Genomic DNA, 22068 nt, shown 5'->3' on the forward strand with positions numbered 1-22068 from the left:
CTGCCTCTGAGCCAGGCCAGAGTCGGGCCATTTCAAGAGCTGCCCTGGGAGCAAAGGTTGCTGTGGGGAGCCCAAGACTCTCCACATTCCATGACTTGTACATCCTGGGGGATAAAATGTAGAGGGTGTAGGACATCTCACAGTGGCTCTGGTTCGCTGTGCAACTCTAAGCAAGGCCTGATGCTGGCTAAGGGGGCAGAGTCTCGGGTAAAAGAGAATAGCAGAGGTGTGGTCTTCGGAGAAGAAATGAGGCAGAGGAAAGGGCTTCATGGGCAGCGGATCCAGGATGGAATTCGTGGCCATGCCCATCGCTCATGTTTTTCCTCCCCCATGTCACCAGCACTGGAGCCAGGTGATGAACTGACCCTTCACTTGACAAATGCCCTGATTATCCTCTCACGCAGGTGTTTGCTTTTCACACTGTACACAACTGGGTTCATCAGGGGCGGGACCAGCAGGTAAATGTAGCCCAGGATAATCTGAAGCAAGTGAGTAGAGCTATTTCCAAATCTGTGTATCAAAGACAGGCCAATGTCTGATATGTAGAAGAGCACGACAGCGCAGAGATGGGAGACACAGGTGTTTAGGGCCCTGAGGCACTCTCTGTGGGATGCGATACTCAGCACTGTTTTGAGGATCATCACATAAGAGAGGAAGATGAGGAACGAGTCCAATCCATCTGTCATGACTTTAACAAACAAGCCATAGATGCTGTTCACTGAGATGTCTGAAAAAGCTGCCTTCATGATGTCCTGGTGCAGGCAGTAGGAATGGGAGAGGACATTGTCTCGACAGTATCGGAACCGTTTCAGGAGAATGGGGAGAGGGAGTATTAGGGCCACCGATCTTACCACAGCCACCAGGCCCATCTTGGCTATTCTCGGAGGAGTTAAGATGGAGGCATATCTCAGTGGGTTACAAATTGCAATGAAGCGGTCAAAGGCCATCAACAAGAGGACAAAGGACTCAATTTTTGAAAGCGAGTGGATGAAGAACATCTGGGCAAAACAGGCCTCGAGGCTGATTCTCCTAGAGTTAAACAAGTATATGCCCAGTGTCGTCGGTATGGTGACAATGGATAAGGCAAGGTCTGTGACGGCCAACATGGAAAGGAAAATGTACATGGGCTCATGGAGGCTTGGATCTGTTTTTATAATGAACAGAATGACTGAATTTCCTACGATTGAAAGAACATACATGAAGCAGAAGGGGATAGAGATCCAGAGGTGGATGTCTTCCAGCCCAGGTATCCCGGTAAGAAGGAACATTACAGAGTTGAATTTAGTGTCATTGACAGCTGACATAATGTACTGGGCAGGTCTGGGGAGTTTTGAACTTTTCTTCCTGAAAAGAGATAGAACAGGAGACTAAGTGATAGTTAGCGAGAAATCTTTCTGCTCTCAGTGCAAGTCAAGAGATTCTCAGGACCTCTAGGGAAAATCAGCAAAAACATTGTCTTGGATTTATGCCCCCAATAGGAAGGTAGGCACTGCTGGACTGGATCAGACCTACAGTCTGCCTAGCCAAGTCTTCAGTAGGCATTATGAGATGCTGCAAAGGAAGGTGGAGGAAGCCCTGCAATAGGGAACTAAGAGATACTCTGATCCCGGGGAAAGTTTCTCCCTGACACCCACTAGTTAGACACATTTTGTCATGTAAGTCAGGAAGATTTAGAGTACTTACATCTGTAGTATGCAAGGTCTTGGAGAAAATTTTGAAGGAGAAGGTAGTTAAGGACTTTGAAGTCAATGGTAAATGGGACAAAATACAACATGGTTTTACAAAAGGTAGATCGTGCCAAACCAACCTGATCTCCTTCTTTGAGAAAGTAACACATTTTTAGACAAAGGAAATGCAGTGGATCTAATTTACCTAGATTTCAGTAAGGTGTTTGATACCGTGCCACATAGGGAATTATTTGTTAAGTTAGATAAGATAGGGATCAATAGGAAACTTGAAAGGTGGATAAGGAATTGGTTAAAGGGGAGACTACAACGGGTCCTACTGAAAGGTGAACTGTCAGGCTGGAGGGAGGTTACCAGTGGAGTTCCTCAAGGATAGGTTTTGGGACCAATCTTATTTAATCTTTTTATTACTGACCTCGGCAAAAAAAGTGGGAGTGTACTAAAAAAGTTTGCGGATGATACAAAGCTGGGAGGTATTGCCAATTTAGAGAAGGACAGGGATATCCTACAGGAGGATCTGGATGACCTTGTAAACTGGAGTAATAGTAATAGGATGAAATTGAATAGTGAGAAGTTTACGGTCATGCATTTAGGGATTAATAACAAGAATTTTCATTGTAAGCTGGAGACGCATCAATTAGAAGTAACGGAGGATGAAAAGGACCTTGGAGTATTGGTTGATCATAGGAGGACTATGAGCCGCCAATGTGATATGGCCGTGAAAAAAGCTCATGCGGTCTTGGGATGCATCAGGACAGGTATTTCCAATAGGGATAAGGAGGTTTTAGTATTTTTATACAAGGCACTGGTGAGACCTCACCTGGAATACTGTGTGCAGTTCTGGTCTCCCATGTTTAAGAAGGATGAATTCAAACTGGAACAGGTACAGAGAAGGGCTCCTAGGATGATCCGAGGAATGGAAAACTTGTCTTATGAAAGGAGACTCAAGGAGCTTGGCTTCTTTCGCCTAACTAAGAGAAGGTTGAAGGGAGATATGATTGCTCTCTATAAATATATCAGAGGGATAAATACTGGAGAGGGAGAGGAATTATTTAAGCTCAGTACCAATGTGGACACAAGAACAAATGGATATAAACTGGCCACCAGGCAGTTTAGACAAAAATTAGACAAAGGTTTCTAACCATCAGAGGAGTAAAGTTTTGGAAGAGCCTTCCAAGGGAAGCAGTGGGGGCAAAAGATCTATCTGGCTTTAAGATTAAACTCGATACATTTATGGAGGAGATGGTATGATGGGATAACGTGGTTTTGGTAATTAAATATTCATGGTAAATAGACCCAATGGCCTGTGATGGGATATTACATTGGGTGGGATCTGAGATACCCAGGAAAGAATTTTCTGTAGAATCTGGCTGGTGAATCTTGCCCATATCCTCAGGGTTTAGCTGATCACCATGTTTGGGGTCGGGAAGGAATTTTCCTCCAGGTCAGATTGGAAGAAGCCCTGGAGGTTTTTCGCCTTCCTCTGTACCATGGGTCACGGGTCACTTGCTGGAGGATTCTCTGCTCCTTGAAGTCTTTAAACCACGATTTGATGACTTCAATAGCTCAGATATAGGTGAGAGGTTTTTTCTGTGGCCTGTGTTCTGCAGGAGGTCAGACTAGATCATCATAATGGTCCCTTCTGACTGAAATATCTATGAATCTAAGACATTTTTTTCAAAAATTCTCAGTACTGTTATAAATGTTAAATGTTCATAATGGGGAGGGGTAACGAGTGGTGTTCCCCAAGGGTCAGTCCTATGACCAATCCTATTCAACTTCTTCAGAAATGATCTGGAGAAAGGGGTAAACAGTGAGGTGGCAAAGTTTGCAGATGATACTAAACTGCTCAAGATAGTTAAGACCAAACCAGACTGTGAAGAACTTCAAAAAGATCTCACAAAACTAAGTGATTGGGCAACAAAACGGCAAATGAAATTTAAGGTGGATAAATGCAAAGTAATGCACACTGGAAAAAAATATCCCCAAGTCCACGCAGTGTGCAGCGGCAGTCAAAAAAAAAAAGCAAACGGGATGTTAGGAATCATTAAAAAAGGGATAGAGAATAAGATGGAGAAAATCTTATTGCCCTTATATAAATCCCGGGTGCACCCACATCTTGAATACTGAGCATAGATATGGTCTCCTCATCTCAAAAAATATATACTGGCATTAGAAAAGGTTCAGAAAAGGGAACTAAAATGATTAGGGGTTTGGAATGGGTCCCATATAAGAAGAGATTAAAGGGGCTAGGCCTGTTCAGCTTGGAAAAGAGGAGACTGTGGAGAAAGTGAAAAAGGAAACGTTATTTACTTGCTCCCATAATATAAGAACAAGGAACCACTAAATGAAATTAATGGGCAGCAGGTTTAAAACAAAGAAAAGGAAGTTCTTCTTCACTAAGTCAACCTGTGGAACTCCTTGCCTGAGGAGATTGTGAATGCTGGGACTATAACAGGGTATAAAAGAGAACTGTATCCATTCATGGAGGATAACTCCATTAATGGCGATTAGCCAGGATGGGTAAGGAATGGTGTCCCTAGCCTCTGTTTGTCAGAGGGTGGAGATGGATGGCAGGAGAGAGATCACTTATCGTTACCTGTTCGGTTCACTCCCTCTGGGGCACCTGGCATTGGCCACTGTTGGTAAACAGGATACTGGGCTGGATGGACCTTTGGTCTGACCTAGTAAGGCCATTCCTATGTTCTTATGTAATTGGATTTCCTGATTACCCATTTAAACATCCCATCCCTCTTTGAAGCCTGAGACGTTCTTGGTCACATTGATATCTTGTGGCTGCGAGTTCCATAGCCTACTTGAGCACTATGTGATTTTACAATTCTGACCTTCATACAGACACTCTTTCTGGCCACACACTTCTGAGTTGGCCCATTGTATCATGATGCCCATAAACACATGGCAAGTGCATGGTGAACACGGTCATTTTATTTATCTGCCCTGCATTGAAGCTATTTATAAACGTGTTATATCATTTATATCATTGCCTCACAGATATACATTTTATTTTCTCCACTCCTGAGACTTCAAATTATTCCACTCTCTCTTTCCAGCACATGGGATAAATTCTTAGTGCCAAGTTCTTAATTCAATAATCGTGACTTCTACTGGGTTGCTCCAGATTTCATGTGTAAATTCAGTCAGAAACAGGCTATGTTAACTTTCCCTTACCTTATGCTCCTGGTGATACCATCTGATCCCCAAGAATTCCCCCTAGGGAAGCTGAAGTGCTTTGCCTGGCCAATGTTAACTGAAGCCTGAGCATACGATCTTCCTCACAGGACCTGCATCCTCTCCCCAGGCACGGGTCTATAGATACTTGGCAAGTTACAAGTTAACACAGGCTGTTACTTCAGCTGGGTGGGAGAGGAATTGGCGTCACAAATGGGTGAATATGCAAACACTACTTTTGCATCAATACTCATTTACACATCTGTAGTTTAGCACACACCTGTCAACCCATTCCTTCCCCTCTGATCTTCTTTCAGGGATGATTTCTCAGCTTACAGTGGGACTTAAAATGTAGGGTTTGTCATCTGGTTTCTTCAGAATCTGAAAAGATAGAAGTGCCTCAGCCTTCATTCAGTCCCTTGTCAGCAAACAAAAGCCGAGTAGCTCCTCTGACCCTGGGTTAATAGCTGACTGATTCTCCTCAGGTTCTCTTCTGTCAGTCTGTAGCCTGTATCCAGAGTGGTAACAACTCTTGGAGTCAGGATAGAAAATATTCATTCCCTGAGCTCTGACTCACTCGTACATCGTAACCCCAGCACTGGTTATTCATCCATGATGAGGGTTTGCAGGAAGTGGATTTCAAAGACAAATGCATGAGTATTCATGGAAATGGAACTTCATTTCCCATGTGAAAGTAGTTAATTGCTCTCGCTTGCACTTTGACTGTCTCTGTCCTGTATTCATAAAATAGGTGGCATCTGGGAACAGCATTGTGACAGACATGGAGCTGAGCTGTCATAATGAATGTGTATGTTAAACCCATTTCTTGGGATGTTTGCTGCAGAGCTATATTGGGTTAACATTTGGGATGTTTTTGTTATGGCTCTGTTGGGTGAAATCAATATGGATCTTCCTAGTTTTCATAGCAGGCTTCTGGAAAACAAGCAAGAAGGGAAGCAATAGCTCAGGAAAAGCCATTGCTCAGCCACCACCCCAGGGAGGACAAGAGACAACACAGAAGCTAGAAGCTGGGAAGAGCCCGTTTCTGAGTTCCAGCCGCATTCCACAGCTTGTTTTGCCAGTTCTGTCAGTCTGTCCAGAGGTGGGGCAGCTGTTGTGAGAATCTCTTCAGTCTGACAGGCACAGACACTGCTGGGAAGTCTGAAGGCCCTCAGCCTGCCTAGGTCCCCGTAAGAGCAGAAGGGCTTGGGGTCAGAGATCTGTACAGATTGCTGTTTTAAAACCCTCTGGTTCTCCCATGTTCCACTTTCTTCCTGCTGTTCGGATTCAACAGTATTTTGGTTCTCGAAGGCTGGCTGGTCACTCGTCTCACCACTGGTCACAGACTCCCAGAGGCGAGAACCACAGACACTAGGACCTGCTCACCAAGCACAGTCGACCCGCAGTGTGTTGTAGCCCAGAGCCTAGTCTGAGGGTGGGAGAATCTTGGGATTCCACCCCATGAGAGGGAAGACTACGAGGCCTGACATCTGGCACTCAAAGACCAGAGCGGGGACAGAGATACTGGTAGCCCTGTAACTCTGAGGGGTAGCTACAGTGTAGAAATGCTGGAGCACTCAGCCAGTGAGGAAATGGAAATATGCCCTACTGCAGCTCTAACCCCAGAGCAACGAAGCTCTGAATTCATGTGTTGCCAATCAAGCCAGAGAATAAAACCTTTGAAAATGCATTTCATGGTTACATTTCTCTGCAAAAGATATATATATCTTTTCTTATAGGTCAAGTATTTGATGTACTGTAATAGGTTTATAGATTTATATTCAAGTAAGTTTGGTTGTAATGCAAGAGACCTACAAGCCATATCCTCTATGTTAAGCTAAGGCAAAGTTAGCATATATATATTAAGACCTTTTACCCAGAAAAGTAAAGTTGACCTATACTTTGTTACCTAAATCGATAAGTACCCACGCTTATGTCTATGACCTTTTATCTAGACCTATAGACAATGGAGAATGGCATAGGGGTTTTTTCAATGTTGTACCCACAGACTTAACAGGTACACCACAAGGAAACTTATGTGCAGATGTACCTGTTATCAATACACACAAACATACAAGCCTATGGGGTAAGAGTACCCTAACATTTTGTTGGGTGAGGAATTAAATTTGGGCATAGGAGGAAGGATTTCCAGCAATTTGCCCAAAAAAGAGGTGTCCCACCTTGACAGAGTACTCCATTTTCTATTCTTACTTATTTAATTTCTACTCTATCTCTCTCTATCTATTCTATCAGTCTACGATGACTGCTACTATTAGTAGGCTCTACTTGTTCTTCTTAAACTTTAAGTTTCAAAGGAAATAGGCGAAGCTTGGTTTCCCTAAGTTTTTATTCTTTATTAGGTTTTGATTTTAAGTTTAAGTTAGTCAAGTAAACCCTAAGTTCGCTTCAATAGCTCGTAGCATTTGTGTCTTCTACGCACTGCATCCCTCACTCAAGAATTGAGAAACCTGAACCGCAAGGCTGTTCCTGTGTCTCTTACCACCAGGTTATCAAGGAAGGCTGTGAGTATATTAAGCAAAGCTTTGTTGCATATAATACTTTATTATCATATGTATCTTTTGAATAGCATTAATGCAATTATAACTTTGAAAATATGAGTATTTTACCATTGACTTACTATTATTGATTTTAAGAAAAAGTCTTTAAGGCAATATCTGTCTCAGTGTGAGCTTCCCGTCATACCCCGAGGGTCCTTTGTAAATTCTGTGGAGCCTGATTTGGGACAAGAACTTTTATCTTCTGATCAAACAGATTGGCAAACCTAAAATCCATACTATTAATATTTGTAATTAATTAGTATTAATATTATTAATCAAATTACATTACATTACATTAAAATTTATGAATTATATTAATATTATTTGTGCACCCTAAATCAGGCTACAAGTGAGATGATTTGGCAACTAGTCACTGGTATTGCGTGGGGCTTCTTCTCACTCAGCCCCTGGCAGAATCATCCCAGAGCACACGGCACCTCTGGAAATGGGACCCCTTGAAAAATCCTGACTTGGGGCATCGGGGTTTGAACACTTTGAAGTTGCTTTCAATTGGAGACTTCTGTGTTGCATGAACAGTCCACCATGAAAAATGGGCAGGTGTAGAGGAGGGGTTCCCAAGCTACCTAGCGCTGCCTGCCCTTCAGCCCCCTTACTGAGTCACCCCGACAGCCCAGAACATCTGCCAATGGAAACAGCTTCCAGCCTTTCCCCTTCACTTCACATTTTAATGATAGTGAAACCTGCCAACGTACCCAGTTCCTGCCCGGCGTGAACCTGCTGTCACCAGAGGTCTTCACCCAAAAGGACACGGAGTCATCGGAGAGGTGGCACAGGCGGCAGGCAGTCTCTGTTCAGACGGGGACGCAGGTGTCTTTATGAAGATGCCGGCACAGTCCCCTGGGGGCCACTTGGCCATCAGGGAATCTCAGATGCTTGGTTTCATGCACATCAGCTTTAACCCCATCATGGCCAATGGCAAACTGCAGGAGGCCAAATCACAGAGGATTTGTGGAGATGCTACCCAACCGGACTGCAGGCCAGCCCTGCTGCAGGCTCTGCTCCTGGACTCTGGGCTTGTCATCACTGTTTATGGTACCAATTACTTACAAGGCTACCTCGAGGGCAGCTGAGCAGTAATGATGATCATAGACTCACAGAACCATAGAAGATTTGGGTTGGAGGGAACCTCTGAAGGTCATCTAGTCCTATCCCCTGCTCAAAGCAAGACCAAAACCTACTAAATCATCCCAGCCAGGGCTTTATTAAGCCAGGCCTTAAAAACTTCCAAGAATGGAGATTCCACCACCTCCCTAGGTAACCCATGCCAGTGCTTCACCTCCCTCCTAGTAAAACAGGATATTATCCAATATCCAACCTAGACCTCCCCCGCTGCAACTTGAGACCATTGCTTCTTGTTCTGTCAATTGCCACCACTGAGAACAGCTGAACTCCATCCTCTTTGGAACCCCCCTTCAGGTAGTTGAAGGCTACTATCAAATCACCCCTCACTCTTCTCTTCTGCAGACTAAATAACCCCAGTTCTTTCAGCCTCTCCTTGTAAGGTATGTGCCCCAACCCCCTAATCATTTTCGTTGCCCTCCGCTGGACTATCTCCAATTTGTTCACATCCCTTCTGTAGTGGGGGGAACCAAAACTGGATGCAATACTCCAGACGTGGCCTGACCAGTGATGAATAGAGAGGAATAATTACGTCCCTCCATCTGCTGGCAAGGCTCCTACTAATACAGCCCGATAGTCCGTTGGCCTTCTTGGCAACAAGGGCACACTGCTGACTCATATGCAGCTTCTCGTCTGCTGTAGCCCCCAGGTCCTTTTCTACAGAACTGCTGCTTAGCCAGTTGGTCCCTAGCCTGTAGCGGTGCATGGGATTCTTCCTTACTAAGTACAGGACTCTGCACTTGTCCTTGTTGAACTTCATCAGTTTCTTTCAGACCAATCCTCCAATTTGTCTAGGTCACTCTGGGCCCTATCCTTACCCTCCAGCGTATCTACCTCTCCCGAAGCTTCTTGTCATCTGCAAACTTGCTGAGAGTGCAATTCATCCCATCATCAAGATCTTTAATAAAGATGTTGAAAAAAACCTGCCCCAGGACCGACTCTTGGGGCATTCCGCTTCCTACTGGCTGCCAACTAGACATCGAGTCGTTGATCACTATCCATTGAGCTGGACAATCTAGCCAACTTTCTATCCACTTTATAGTCCATTCATCCAATCCATACTTCTTTAACTTTCTGACAAGAATTCTGTGGGAGACTGTACCAAAAGCTTTGCTAAAGTCAAGGAATAACACATCCACTGCTTTCCCCATATCCACAGAGCCAGTTATCTCATCCTAGAAGGCAATCAGTTTGGTCTGAATTGACTTGCCCTTGGTGAATCCATGTTGACTATTCCTGATCAGCTTCCTCTCCTACAAGTGCTTCAAAATGGATTCCTACAGGACCTGCTCCATGATTTTGCCAGGGACTGAAGTGATGCTCACCAGTCTGTACTTCCCCGGGTTCTCTTTCTTCTCTTTTTTTAAATACGGCACTATATTTGCCTTTTTCTAATCACCCGGGACCTCCCCCAATCGCCACAAATTTTCAGAGATAATGGTCAATGGCCATTTCATGGGGTCAACAAGCTGGTGGACAAGGGGCATTCAGTGGATATAGTGTCCTGAGTTTTATCAGGGTCCCTCAACAAAGGTTCTTAAGCAAATTAAGATGTCAGGGGATAAGAGGAAAAACAACAAGGAGTCCTTGTGGCACCTTGGAGACTAACAAATTTATTTGGGCATAAGCTTTTATGGGCTAAAACCCACTTCATCAGATTCATGGAGTGAAAAATACAGTAAGCAGAATATATATCAAAACACATGAAAAGATGGGAGTTGCCTTACCAAGTGGGGGGGGTCAGTGCTAATGAGCCAATTCAATTAAGGTGGAAGAGTTCTATTCTCAACAGTTGACAAGAAGGGTGAATACCAAGGGAAGAAAAATGCTAATGAGGCCAGTGGACCCATTTCCAACAGTTGACAAGAAGGAATATTTCTTTGTGTAGGGAATTTCTTCTCATGGATTGGTAACTGGTTAAAAGATAGGAAACAAAGGGTAGGAATAAATAGTCAGTTTCAAAATGGAGAGAGGAAAATAGTGGTGTCCCTTGGGGTGTCTGTCCTTGGACCAGTCCTATTCAATATCTTCAGAAAAGATCTGAAAAAAGGGGTAAAGGGTGAGGTGGTAAAATTTGCAGATGATACCAAGCAGCTCAACATAGTTAAGTCCCAAGCAGAGTACGAAGAACTTCTCAATGATTTCACAAAATTGCATGACTGGGCAACAAAATGGCAGATAATGTTCAATGTTGATAAATGCAAAGTAATGCACACTGGAAAACATATAAGATATTAGAGACTAAATTAGCTGTTACCACTAAAGAAAGAGATCCTGGAGTAATTGTTCCATGAAAACATCCACACAATGTGCAGCAGCAGTCAAACAAAACCATATCAAAATGTTGAGAATCATGAAGAGAAGGAGAGATAATAAGACAGAAAATATAAATCCATGGTATGCCCACATCTTGAATACTGTGTGCCGATGTGTTTACCCTATCTCAAAAAAGATATATTGGAATTGGAAAAGGTTCAGAAAAGGGCTAGAAAAATGATTAGGTGAATGGAACCGCTGCCATGTGAGGAGAGATTAATAAGGTTGGGACTTTTCAGTTGGAAAAGAGATGATTAAGGGGGATATGACAGAGGTCTATAAAATCATGACTGGCAAGGAAAAAGAAGATAAGGAAGTGTTATTTACTCCTTCTCATAACACAAGAAGTGGTTGGCACCAAATGAAATCAATAAGCAGCAGGTTTAAAACAAACAAAAGGAAGTATTTTTTTCACATAACACACAGTCAACCTGTGGAACTCCTTGCCAGACGATGTCGTGAAGGCCAGGACAATAACAGGGTTCAAAAAAGAACTAGATAAATACATGGAGGATAGGTCTATCAATGGATATTGACCAGGATTGGTAGGGATGGTGTTCCTAGCCTCCTTTTGCCAGAACCTGGGAATTGGGAGACAGGAGATGGTTGATGATCACTTGATGATTAATCACTTGATGATTATCTGTTCCATGCACCGCTACAGGCTGGGGACCAACTGGCTAAGCATCAGTTCTGCAGAAAAGGATCTGGGGATTACAGTGGACGAGAAGCTGGATATGAGTCAACATTGTGCCCTTGTAGCCAAGAAGGCCAACGGACTATTGGGCTTTATTAGTCGGAGCATTGCGAGGAGATCGAGGGAAGTAATTATTCCCCTCTATTCAGCACTAGTGAGACCACACCTGGAGTATTGCCTCCAGTTTTGGTCCCCCCACTACAGAAGGGAAGTGGACAAATTGGAGAGTGTCCAGAGGAGGGCAATGAAAATGATTAGGGGGCTGGGGCACATGACTTAGGAGGAGAGGCTGAGAGAACTGGGGTTATTTAGTAGGCAGAATAGAAGAGTGAGGGGGGATATGATAGCAGCCTTCAACTACCTGAAGGGGGGTTCTAAAGAGGATGGAGCTTGGTTGTTCTCAGTGGTGGCAGCTGACAAAATAAGAAGCAATGGTCTCAAGTTGCAGTGGGGGAGGTTTAAGTTGAATATTAGGAAACTAATATTCTGCGGAAAAGGACCTAGGGGTGACAGTGGACGAGAAGCTGGATATGAGTCAGTAGTGTGCCCTTGTTGCCAAGAAGGCCAATGGCATTTTGGGATGTATAAGTAGGGGCATAGCGAGCAGATCGAGGGACGTGATCGTTCCCCTCTATTCGACATTGGAGAGGCCTCATCTGGAGTACTGTGTCCAGTTTTGGGCCCCACACTACAAGAAGGATGTGGAAAAATTGGAGAGAGTCCAGCGAAGGGCAACAAAAATGATTAGGGGACTGGAACACATGAGTTATGAGGAGAGGCTGAGGGAGCTGGGATTGTTTAGCCTGCAGAAGAGAAGAATGAGGGGGGATTTGATAGCTGCTTTCAATTACCTGAAAGGGGGTTCCAAAGAGGATGGCTCTAGACTGTTCTCAATGGTAGCAGATGACAGAACGAGGAGTAATCATCTCAAGTTGCAGTGGGGGAGGTTTAGATTGGATATTAGGAAAAACTTTTTCACTAAGAGGGTGGTGAAACACTGGAATGCGTTACCTAGGGAGGTGGTAGAATCTCCTTCCTTAGAGGTTTTTAAGGTCAGGCTTGACAAAGCCCTGGCTGGGATGATTTAACTGGGAATTGGTCCTGCTTCGAGCAGGGGGTTGGACTAGATGACCTTCTGGGGTCCCTTCCAACCCTGATATTCTATGATTCTATGAAACACTATTTCACTAGGAGGGAGCTGAAGCACTGGCATGGGTTACTTAGGGAGGTGGTGGAATCTCCATCCTTGGAGGTTTTTAAGGCCTGGCTTGACAAAGCCCTGGCTGGGATGATTTAATTGGTGTTGGTCCTGCTTTGAGCAGGTGATTGGACAAGACAACCTCCTGAGTCTCTTCCAACCTTAATATTCTATGATTCTATGATCATTCTAGTAAATTGGTGAGGCATGATTTCCCTTTACTAAAACTATGTTTACTTTTCCTCCCCAAATTATATTCACCTAAATGTCTGACAATTTTGTTCTTTACTACATTTTCAACCAGTTTGCCCACTTCTGAAACTAGTCTTACCAGCTTGTAATTGCTTAGATCACCCCTGCAGCCCTTTTTAAGAATTGGCATCAAAATTAGCTACCCTCCAGTCTCTTGGTACAGAAGCTAAGTGATAGGTTCCAAACCATAGTTAGTAGTTCTGCAATATCACACTTGAGTGTGTGGTAGGGTGCCCATTGGTCCCGTTTTGGCTTGTACGGTCCCTTAGTTAAGTCCTGTCACAGCTGACCTGACATTTTTTTTCCAAAAGAGGCTTTTGTCCCGTATGCTCTTGCTGACTTCGTAAGTGCTAACTGGAGAAACGTCTGTTCCTGTCAAAACGGTGGGGAGCAGAGGAATGTTCGGTGGAGACGAATTGAGATGCCAGCTCCCCGTATGGGGTAGGCAGAGCTGGAGGCAGGGAGGCAGGTTCCAGCCACAGGAGACAGCCTTGCACAGGAGGGGACAGGGGTGGCCTCTGGCGAGCAGCTGGGTGTCTCCTGTTTTCTCTTTGGAAATATGGTAACCCTAAAGGACTGCCCAATGTGGGAGTGCTGCCACCCAGGGGTGTGGTCCTGTACCACAAGGGGGAGAGGCTGATGCTGGGCTGGAAAACAGACACCGTAAATAACTGAGATTCAAACTGAAATGTTCCCCTTTCACCCATTTATTCAGGAGGAGATGTCATAGGAAAAGGATCATTTTTCTCTGAAAGCTCAGCTGCCATGATGCTGCCCAGCTGCAGCTTCCTGGAACCCCAAAAGAAATTGGAGGCTTTTCATCTGCCTGGTCCTTATAACATCAATGACGGTTGCATTGACAGAGTCTTGGGCTGCACTCTGGGTATGGAAATGTCAAAACCTCCTGACCAGTCTATGGCTGGGGTATTGTTCCCCTCAGCTACTCTCCCCAGCCCTCCCATCTCTGTGCAGTCCCCTCCACCCTGTACCATACCCCTTCAGCAGATCCTGTGTCAGTGGCTGCTGTGACAGGCCTGGTAGCAGATCTCTGATGAACATGTGCTAGCAGGGAGCTGGAGAGGGTCCTAGAGCAGTAACTACAGGGGCTGTGAGTGCTTGCTGGACCCAGACTAGAAGGAGGCTGGTCTGTAAAAGAGAACTTATTGGAACTGCTAAGGTTTTTGTCTGTATTCTGTTTGATTTTACACAGACTTGCCTATTATTTATTTATTTATTTTTTTGCTTGGTAATTCACTTTGTTCTGTCTGTTACTTCTTGGAATCACTTACATCCTACTTCCTGTATTTAATAAAATCACTTTTTACTTATTAATTAACCCAGAGTATGTATTAATACCTGTGGGGGCAGAGAGGGGGGGAAGCAAACAGCTGTGCATATCTCTCTATCAGTGTTTTAGAGGGCGAACAATTTATGAGTTTACCCTGTATGAGCTTTATACAGGGTAAAACGGATTTGTTTAGGCTTTGGTCCCCATTGGAACTTGGGCATCTGAATGGTAAAGGCAGGATCATTTCTGTAAGGTGCTTTCAGTTAAGCCTACAGCTTTTAGGGGATGTAGTTCAGACCTGGGTCTGGGCGTACAGCAGGCTAGCGGGTTTCGCTCAAACCATGCAGGGCACTGAAGTCCTCAGCTGCCAGGGTAGGAAAACAGGAGCAGAAGTCGTCTTGGCACATCAGGTGGCAGCTCTCAGGGGGTTTCTGTGATCCAACCCGCCACAGGAGGCATTTCTATGTGCTCCCCTGCCCCACAGACCCACTCCCCCGCTCCCCTCCAGGGGCACACAGAGATTTCCAGCAGCCGCACAGCAGGCCAGGGTGTAACGATGTTGCCTCTGCCAGGACACAACTGAGAGTGTCAATTCGGGACAAATTGCTTCGAGCAGGGCAGTCACAGCTCAAAGCTGGGGGTCCTTTACATCTCAGGCATGCCAAACCAGCAAACAGAGAGGACTTTGGTTTTACCCCACTGGGTAACCACAAGTCACACAAGCAATTCCCTTAGACACTCCAGTTTCCCAGTATCATCACCGGTGCCACTTATTATGGGGGTGAATGGTTATGAAACCCAATGCCCCCGTAAAAGAAAAAAGGTTCCCCTGATCCCAAAGGAACAAGCCCCAGACCCAGGTCAATATACAAGTCAGATCTTACCCACAAACCACGCTGTTGCCAATCCTTTAGAATCTAAAACCTATAGATTTATTCATAAAAAAAAAAAATTTCATAGATAAGAGCTAAAATTGGTTAAATGGAATCAATTGCATACAGGTCTTGGTTCAGGCTTGTAGCAGTGATGGAATAAACTGCAGGTTCAAAACAAGTCTCTGGAGTCCATCCACAGCTGGGATGGGTCATTCAGTCCATTCTTCAGAGCTTCAGTTTGTAGCACAGTTCCTCCAGAGGCAAGAAGCAGGATTGAAGACAAAATGGAGGAATTTCCAGGGCCTTTTATATTCTCTGCCATGTAGAAGGACACCCCTTTGTTCTTACTGTGGAAATCACAGCAGCAAGATGGAGTTTGGAGTCACATGTCCATGCATGACTCAGTTCTTTGCAGGCCAATGCCATTGTTTACATGACAGTTTGAACGTTCCCAGCAAAACTCAGATGTGCTTTGGAGTCCCTCAAAGTCCATTGTGAGTTAAGTGTTTCTTGATTGGGCACTTAATCTGCAGAGTCCCTTCTCAAGAAGCAGACCAAATGCTTCACTTATGCGACACATTGAGATACAAGTACAAAGCCAATATTCATAACTTCAACTACAAAATGATACACACATACAGATAGCATAATCCTAACCAGCAAATCATAACCTTTTCATAGACCCCTCATATGTCAACTTTTGTACAATATTTGCTACAAATATATAACAGTGATTGTAACAATGATCTATATGGTCACAATTTATGTCAATAATATCATACAGGGCGATGGTGGCTCCCTCCCCACTCTGCCTCCCTCCCTCTACCCCATTCCCAGAAGTGGCGGGCATGTCCCTCCAGCCCCTGCGGGAGGTGTCACTCTGTGCTGCCCTCACCCCGAGCGCAATCTCCACAGCTCCTCTTGGTCTGGAACATCTGCCAGTGGGAGCTACTGGGGTGGTGCCTGCCGCCAACCACCCCGCCCCCCACCACTCCCCCTAGAAGCTGCTGCCAGAGGGGTGTAAATGCCAGTCACTTTGGGAGCCACGCCACCCTAGGTAAGTGCCATGCCCCTGACCCCCTCCTGCACTGGAAGGCCCTGGCCCAGCCCAGAACCCACACCCGTCACCCAAACGTCCTCTCAGAGCCTGACCTCTTCATGGCCTCCCATTCCCCAACCCCCTGCCCCAGCCCAGAACCCACACCTAAACTTTCTCCCAGAACCCGACCCCCCACACCCCCTCCCATACCCCAACCCTCTGCCCCAGGCCAAAGCCTGCACTATGCACTGAAACGTCCTCCCAGAACCTGAACCCCCTTCCCCAGCCCAGAAACTGCACCCAATCTTCTTCCCAGAACCTGATTCCTCACACAACCTCCTATACCCCAAAACCCTGCCCCAGGCCAGAACCTGCACCCCGCACCCAAACGATCTCCCGGAGCCCGACCCCCAAACCCCCTCCCACACCCCAACCCCCTGCCCCAGGCCAGAGCCTGCACCCTGCACCCACACCCCCTCCCACACCCCAACCCCCTGCCCCAGGCCAGAGCAAGCACCCTGCACCCGCACCCCCTCCCACACACCCCAACCCCCTGCACCAATCAAGGTACCTCACTTTATTTTCATTTACTTCCTATTACTTATAATAGAGGAGGAGGAGGAAGGAAAACTGAATGAAAAATGGGAGGGGCAGATAAGAGAGAATGTTCTTTTCTTGGCTGGGTCCCAAAGGGGGGGACCCAAAGATAAAGCGACGCATGGGGGGCCCCACTAACTCTATGTCCCCCACTGGTAACGACAAGCCCAGATTCCAGGAATAGGGCCTTTGACAGGGCTGGAGCTGCCGTCCAGTTGGGCAGCATCACCGGGCGTCCCCTGTGAATTGGCCTCCGGCAGTTTGCCATTGGTCACGCCAGGGGTTAAAGCTGGTGCGTACAAAGCCAGGCAGCTGACATTCCCTGATGGCCAAGAGGCCCCCGAGGGACTGTGCCGGCAGGCTTCATAAAGACAGTTGCCTCCCAATCTGAACAGAGACTGCCTGCTGCTGATGCAAACGCTCCGATGACTCCTTGTCCTTTAGAGTGAAGACCTCGGGTGTCAGCGGCTCCCCTTCTAGCAGGAATTGGGTATGTTGGCAGGTTTCACTGTCTTTAAAACGTGAAGTGGAGGGGAAAGGCTGGAAGCTGTTTCCATTGGCAGATGTTCTGTGCAGTGGCAGAGGACACAGCTGGGCTGTCGGGTGACTCAGTGAGGGGTTTGGAAGACAGGCAGCGTTAGGCAGCTTGGGAACCGTGCTCCACGGTGGGCTGTTCAAGCTACACAGAAATCTGACATTCAAAGTGAGCTCAGGCTATGACAATTCCCATGCCCTGCATCAGGATTTCTCAAGGGGTCCTATTTCTAGAGGTGCCGTGTGCTCTGGGCCCAATCCTGCCTGGGCCTGAGTGAGAAGAAATCCCATGGATTATCAGTGACTAGTTCCCAAATCACCTCAGGTTTATTTGCTCCTGGAATTATATTCAACAAATGCATTTTGAAAGGTTTTATTGTCTGGCTCAATTGTGAACACAGGAATTCAGAGCTGCGTTGCTCTGTGGTAACAGGTCCTGGTAACTGACCAGAAGCTGTTTCTATCACTTACATTCAGGGTCATGTAGACAATCCCAATGCAAATCTCTGTTTCAGCAGTAGAGAGCTGAGGTGCAGGAAAGAGGAGTGTTATAGAGGTTGTATGAAATTTACAAATATCACCTCTTACATGAGCATGGAAGAAGTAACTTGGACACTCGACTGGATATTAGGAGAATCCTCGTGTTTACACACGTCACCCATGTCTGACGCCAACCCCTCCCCCATCCAGCTGAAGGAACTGTCCATGTTAGCTTATAACTTGCCATATAACTACAATCCCTTGCACGGGGAGAGGATGCAGTTCCTATGAGGATGAAGAGAAGGCTGTAGGATGATCCACATCTCTGGATTCAGGCAACACTATTCAGGCAAAGCATTTCTCTTGGAGGGATTCTTGGGGCTCAGATTGTATCACGGGGAGCATTTGTTAAGGGAAAGTTAATAGATCCCAGTTTTGATCAAATTTACTCATTTAAATCTAGAGTTATGCAGTTGAAGTCTTTATTATTGAATTAAGACCTGGCACTAAGAATTTATCCCATGTACCTTAAGAGACAGTGGCATAATTTGGACTCTCAGGAGGTAAAAAAATTATATATAATGTAAACCTTCTGCCAATCAGAGTTGGCAGCAACAAGGGCTGGGTTCAGTATCTAGGGGTTCCATTCCAATGACACAATGCAAAACCGGCTCGAGCCCCCACCCAGTGACCTGGGACAAATATATACCACCCCCCTGGGCGCCTCCAAGAGGCAATACTTCCCCTCTCGCAAGCACAGAGTCTGAGTGTATCAAAAAGTCTTTTAATAACAGAGAGAAATAGAGTGGCATTATGTTGGGCAAAAACCACCAAAAGGATTCGTAACACAACCCATGAGCAAAAAACCCACCCCAAGCAAATTGGGGCGTGTCCTTTCCCTTTGGTTCTTGAGTCCAGCAACCCAAAATCACCCAAAGTCCCAAAAGTCCAAGAACCCAAAAGTCTCTGTCCCTGGTCAGGGCAGCCCCAGAGTTCGAAAGTTTATCTGCAGAGTTTTACCTCCCAACCTGGGTGGAGACGTGGGTGGGAGGGGGGGTTAAAGGGCACCTTAAGTAGTCCAAAGCTGATTGCCCCACCTCTCCATGGGACTCTGCTCTGCCAGCCACCCCCATGAGCTGCTCCAGGCATCCAACAAACTGCTCTGCTCCACTAGCCGCTCTGCTCTGCTCGCCGTCACGCAAACTGCTTTGCAATAGATTTTTGGGCTCCCCCACTACTTAACGCAACACTCAGTGATTTCAGCTATTAGTAACTTTAGCTCTTTTGTGATTTCAGCTTGTAGTAGGGGAACCCCAGTGCTCGTGCACTATTATCCCAAAGCAAATTCAGCTTAAGAGCCTGTACCTAAACCCCTAATAGAATCATAATTAGCTCTGAAAACCTACAGTAAAGAGAAAAGGAAGCACAATCAGCAAGTGATACCCTCACTAGGGGGCCCACACCAACAAGCATTAATACCTGTCCCCATCCTCTCTCTAGTCACTGGGTTTTGGAACCCATGACCCTTGTCTAGCAAGTGCTGCTTAGTTGATGATGAGTCCCTCCATCATAACAAAAGGCCAAGTACAGTTCCACTGTCGTTGATTCATATAATCAGGATAATAACAGTTTATTCCTGCCCCAATAACAGAGAAACTGGGGCTCTTAGAGTAGACAAAGTGACCACTAGGCAGGGTGGGTGTGCCTATGCAAATGAGATCAGCCCTTGAAGTTCTTTTCCACAACACACCATGACTCGCCACCAGATGTCAGGGTAAAGCTCATCCTGACTCTGCTTACATATATATATATATATATAATGAGGCAATGAAACATGTTTATGAATGGCTTCTATGCAGGGCAGATAAATACAATGACCATTTTCACCATGCACTTGCCATGTGTTTACACACATGTCATGATACAATGGGCCATACTCAGAAGTTAAGAGCCAGAAAGGGCATCTGTGCGAAGGTCAAAATTGTAAAATAACAGTGTTCAAGTAGGCTGCGGAACTCAAAGCCACAAGATATCAGTGGGGCCAAGAGCTTAGACCCTTTCAAAGAGTGACTGGGTGTGTATATGGGTAACTAGAATATACAATTCCAGTATTGAGGATTGTTTTAAAAAGTTTTGGAAGGGCCCACAAACTTCTTGATTTATACCACAAAATACGTCTTACTTGTGGGTGTCGAGGGAAACTTTTCCTGGGAGCAGGTCATCTCATAGCTCCATATTATAGGGCTTCTTCCACCTTCCACTGAAGCATTGAGAACTGGTCACTGGATACTGAGCTAGATGGACTGCAGGTCCAGTCTGGCAGAGCCAATCTTCTTATCCGTGGCGTAAATCCAAGACTATGTTTTTGCTGATCTTCCTTGAGCTCCAGGGAGTCTCTAGAATTGCACAGAGAGCAGAATGATATCTCATTAAATATCACCTTGTCACCTGTTCTTTTTCCTTTCAGGAAGGAAAGTCCAAAACTCTTGGGACCTCCCGTGTACATTATGTCAGCTGTCAATGACACCAAACTCAACTCTGCAATGTTCCTTCTCACCGGGATACCTGGGCAGGAAGAGGTCCATCTCTGGATCGCTATCCCCTTCTGCTTCATTTATGTTTTTTCAATATTGGGAAATTCAACCATTCTGTTCATTATAAAAACAGATCCAAGCCTCCATGAGCCCATGTACATTTTACTTTCCATGTTGGCCATCACAGATCTTGGCTTATTGATATCCACCATACCGACAATACTGGGTATATATTTGTTTAACTCTAGGGAGATCAGCCTCGATGCCTGTTTTGCCCAGCTGTTCTTCATCCACTCATTTGCAATCATTGAATCCTCCATACTCTTGCTGATGGCATTTGACCGCTTTGTCGCAATCTCTAACCCACTGAGATATGCTTCCATCTTAACCCTGCCGAGAATATTCAAAATGGGACTGGTATGTGTGCTAAGAGGGATGGCCGTATCATTCCCATTCCCCTTTCTCCTGAAACGGTTCCAATACTGTCGAGTCAATGTCCTCTCCCATTCCTACTGCCTGCACCAGGATGTCATGAAGCTGGCTTGTTCGGATATCACAGTCAACTACATCTATGGCTTGTTTCTTACCATTTCCATGGATGGGTTAGATTCACTGCTCATCTTCCTCTCTTATCTGATGATCCTCAAAACGGTGCTGAGTGTTGCATCCCACACGGAGGGCTTCAGGGCCCTGAACACCTGCGTCTCCCACCTCTGTGCCGTCCTTCTCTTCTACACACCAGATATCGGCTTGTCTTTGACACACAGATTGGGGAAGGGCTCTTCTCCCTTACTACAGATTGTCCTGGGCTACATCTACCTACTCATCCCGCCCCTGATGAACCCAATCGTGTACAGTGTGAAAAGCAGACACTTTCGTGGGAGGATAATCAGGGTGTTCGTCAAGTGAAAGGTCAATGCTGGCTCTCATGCTGCTGACCTGGGAGATGAGAAACATGGGCCACCTATTCCTTGCTGGACCCTTACATCTGAGAAGACATGAGCTACTGATCTCCAGTCTGTAGAGAGAGGTTCAGATAGTGTTTAAGGTCTGGAGCAATGGGAGAGGGGCTGGTGAGGGAGGAGAGCTCACTGGGGGATGGAGAACAAGACAGTCAGCAACATTTAAAAAGGGCTTGTCTACACTACCAAGTTTTGTGAATGAAACTTATGTTGACCCGAAAACAATCGACAAAAGCAAAGTCGCCAAAGCGAGTCTACATTTGCCCCCTCTGTCAACAGATTGTGTCCACATTCGGGGCACCATTATCGACAGAGTGAACGATGCATTGTGACTATGTATCCCAGAGTGCCTGGTGGCACCATTCTGACTTTGCACTCTATAATGCTTTCTGGAAATATGCTCATGAATGTAAATATGACATAACTGGAATATGTTTGATTCTACGTATGCATGTAACATATCCGTGTAAAGGTTCTGATCTACTGAATATATTCATCCTATTTGTATGCATGTGTCATTATTGTGTTTGAAGTTATGAATAGTGGCTGTGTACTTGTTTGATTTTAAGTAGCCTTCGTAAGGCATTTGGTCAGCTTCTTAAGAAAGGAATTTGCAAGAGCCCAAACAAGAAACACTTAATTGACAATGGAACCTTGGAAGACTCCAATCCACATAAGAAGTCTACTTGTGATGTTCAAGGTAGCATGTGAACAATGGCTGCCA

General features: G+C 45.6%; 2 protein-coding genes across 2 annotated transcripts; one reads left to right on the forward strand and one right to left on the reverse strand.

Annotated features, from left to right (window-relative positions):
• Positions 1 to 368: 368 nt before the first annotated feature.
• LOC140897174 (olfactory receptor 51G2-like) lies at positions 369 to 17060 on the reverse strand. Its single transcript, XM_073309598.1, has 2 exons — positions 17035 to 17060; positions 369 to 1266 (listed from the first exon to the last, which is right to left on the reverse strand). The coding sequence occupies exons 1-2, from the start codon at positions 17058 to 17060 to the stop codon at positions 369 to 371; spliced, it is 924 nt and encodes a 307-aa protein (XP_073165699.1).
• A 3295-nt stretch (positions 17061 to 20355) lies between these two features.
• On the forward strand, positions 20356 to 21291 carry LOC140897265 (olfactory receptor 51G2-like). Its single transcript, XM_073309694.1, has one exon. The coding sequence runs from the start codon at positions 20356 to 20358 to the stop codon at positions 21289 to 21291; it is 936 nt and encodes a 311-aa protein (XP_073165795.1).
• The last annotated feature ends 777 nt before the right edge of the window (positions 21292 to 22068 follow it).

The sequence above is a fragment of the Lepidochelys kempii genome, chromosome 1 (assembly GCF_965140265.1).
Source record: "Lepidochelys kempii isolate rLepKem1 chromosome 1, rLepKem1.hap2, whole genome shotgun sequence".
NCBI classification, from domain to species: Eukaryota; Metazoa; Chordata; order Testudines; family Cheloniidae; genus Lepidochelys; species Lepidochelys kempii.

Coding starts and splice junctions, on each gene's coding strand:
- LOC140897265 (XM_073309694.1), top strand. CDS start 20,356: ATGTCAGCTGTCAATGACACCAAACTCAACTCTGCAATGTTCCTTCTC.
- LOC140897174 (XM_073309598.1), bottom strand. CDS start 17,060: ATGCTGCCCAACTGGACGGCAGCTCC. Junction 1,267..17,034: donor CCCAACTGGACGGCAGCTCC/AGCCCTGTCAAA, acceptor CAACTCTGTAAT/GTTCCTTCTTACCGGGATAC.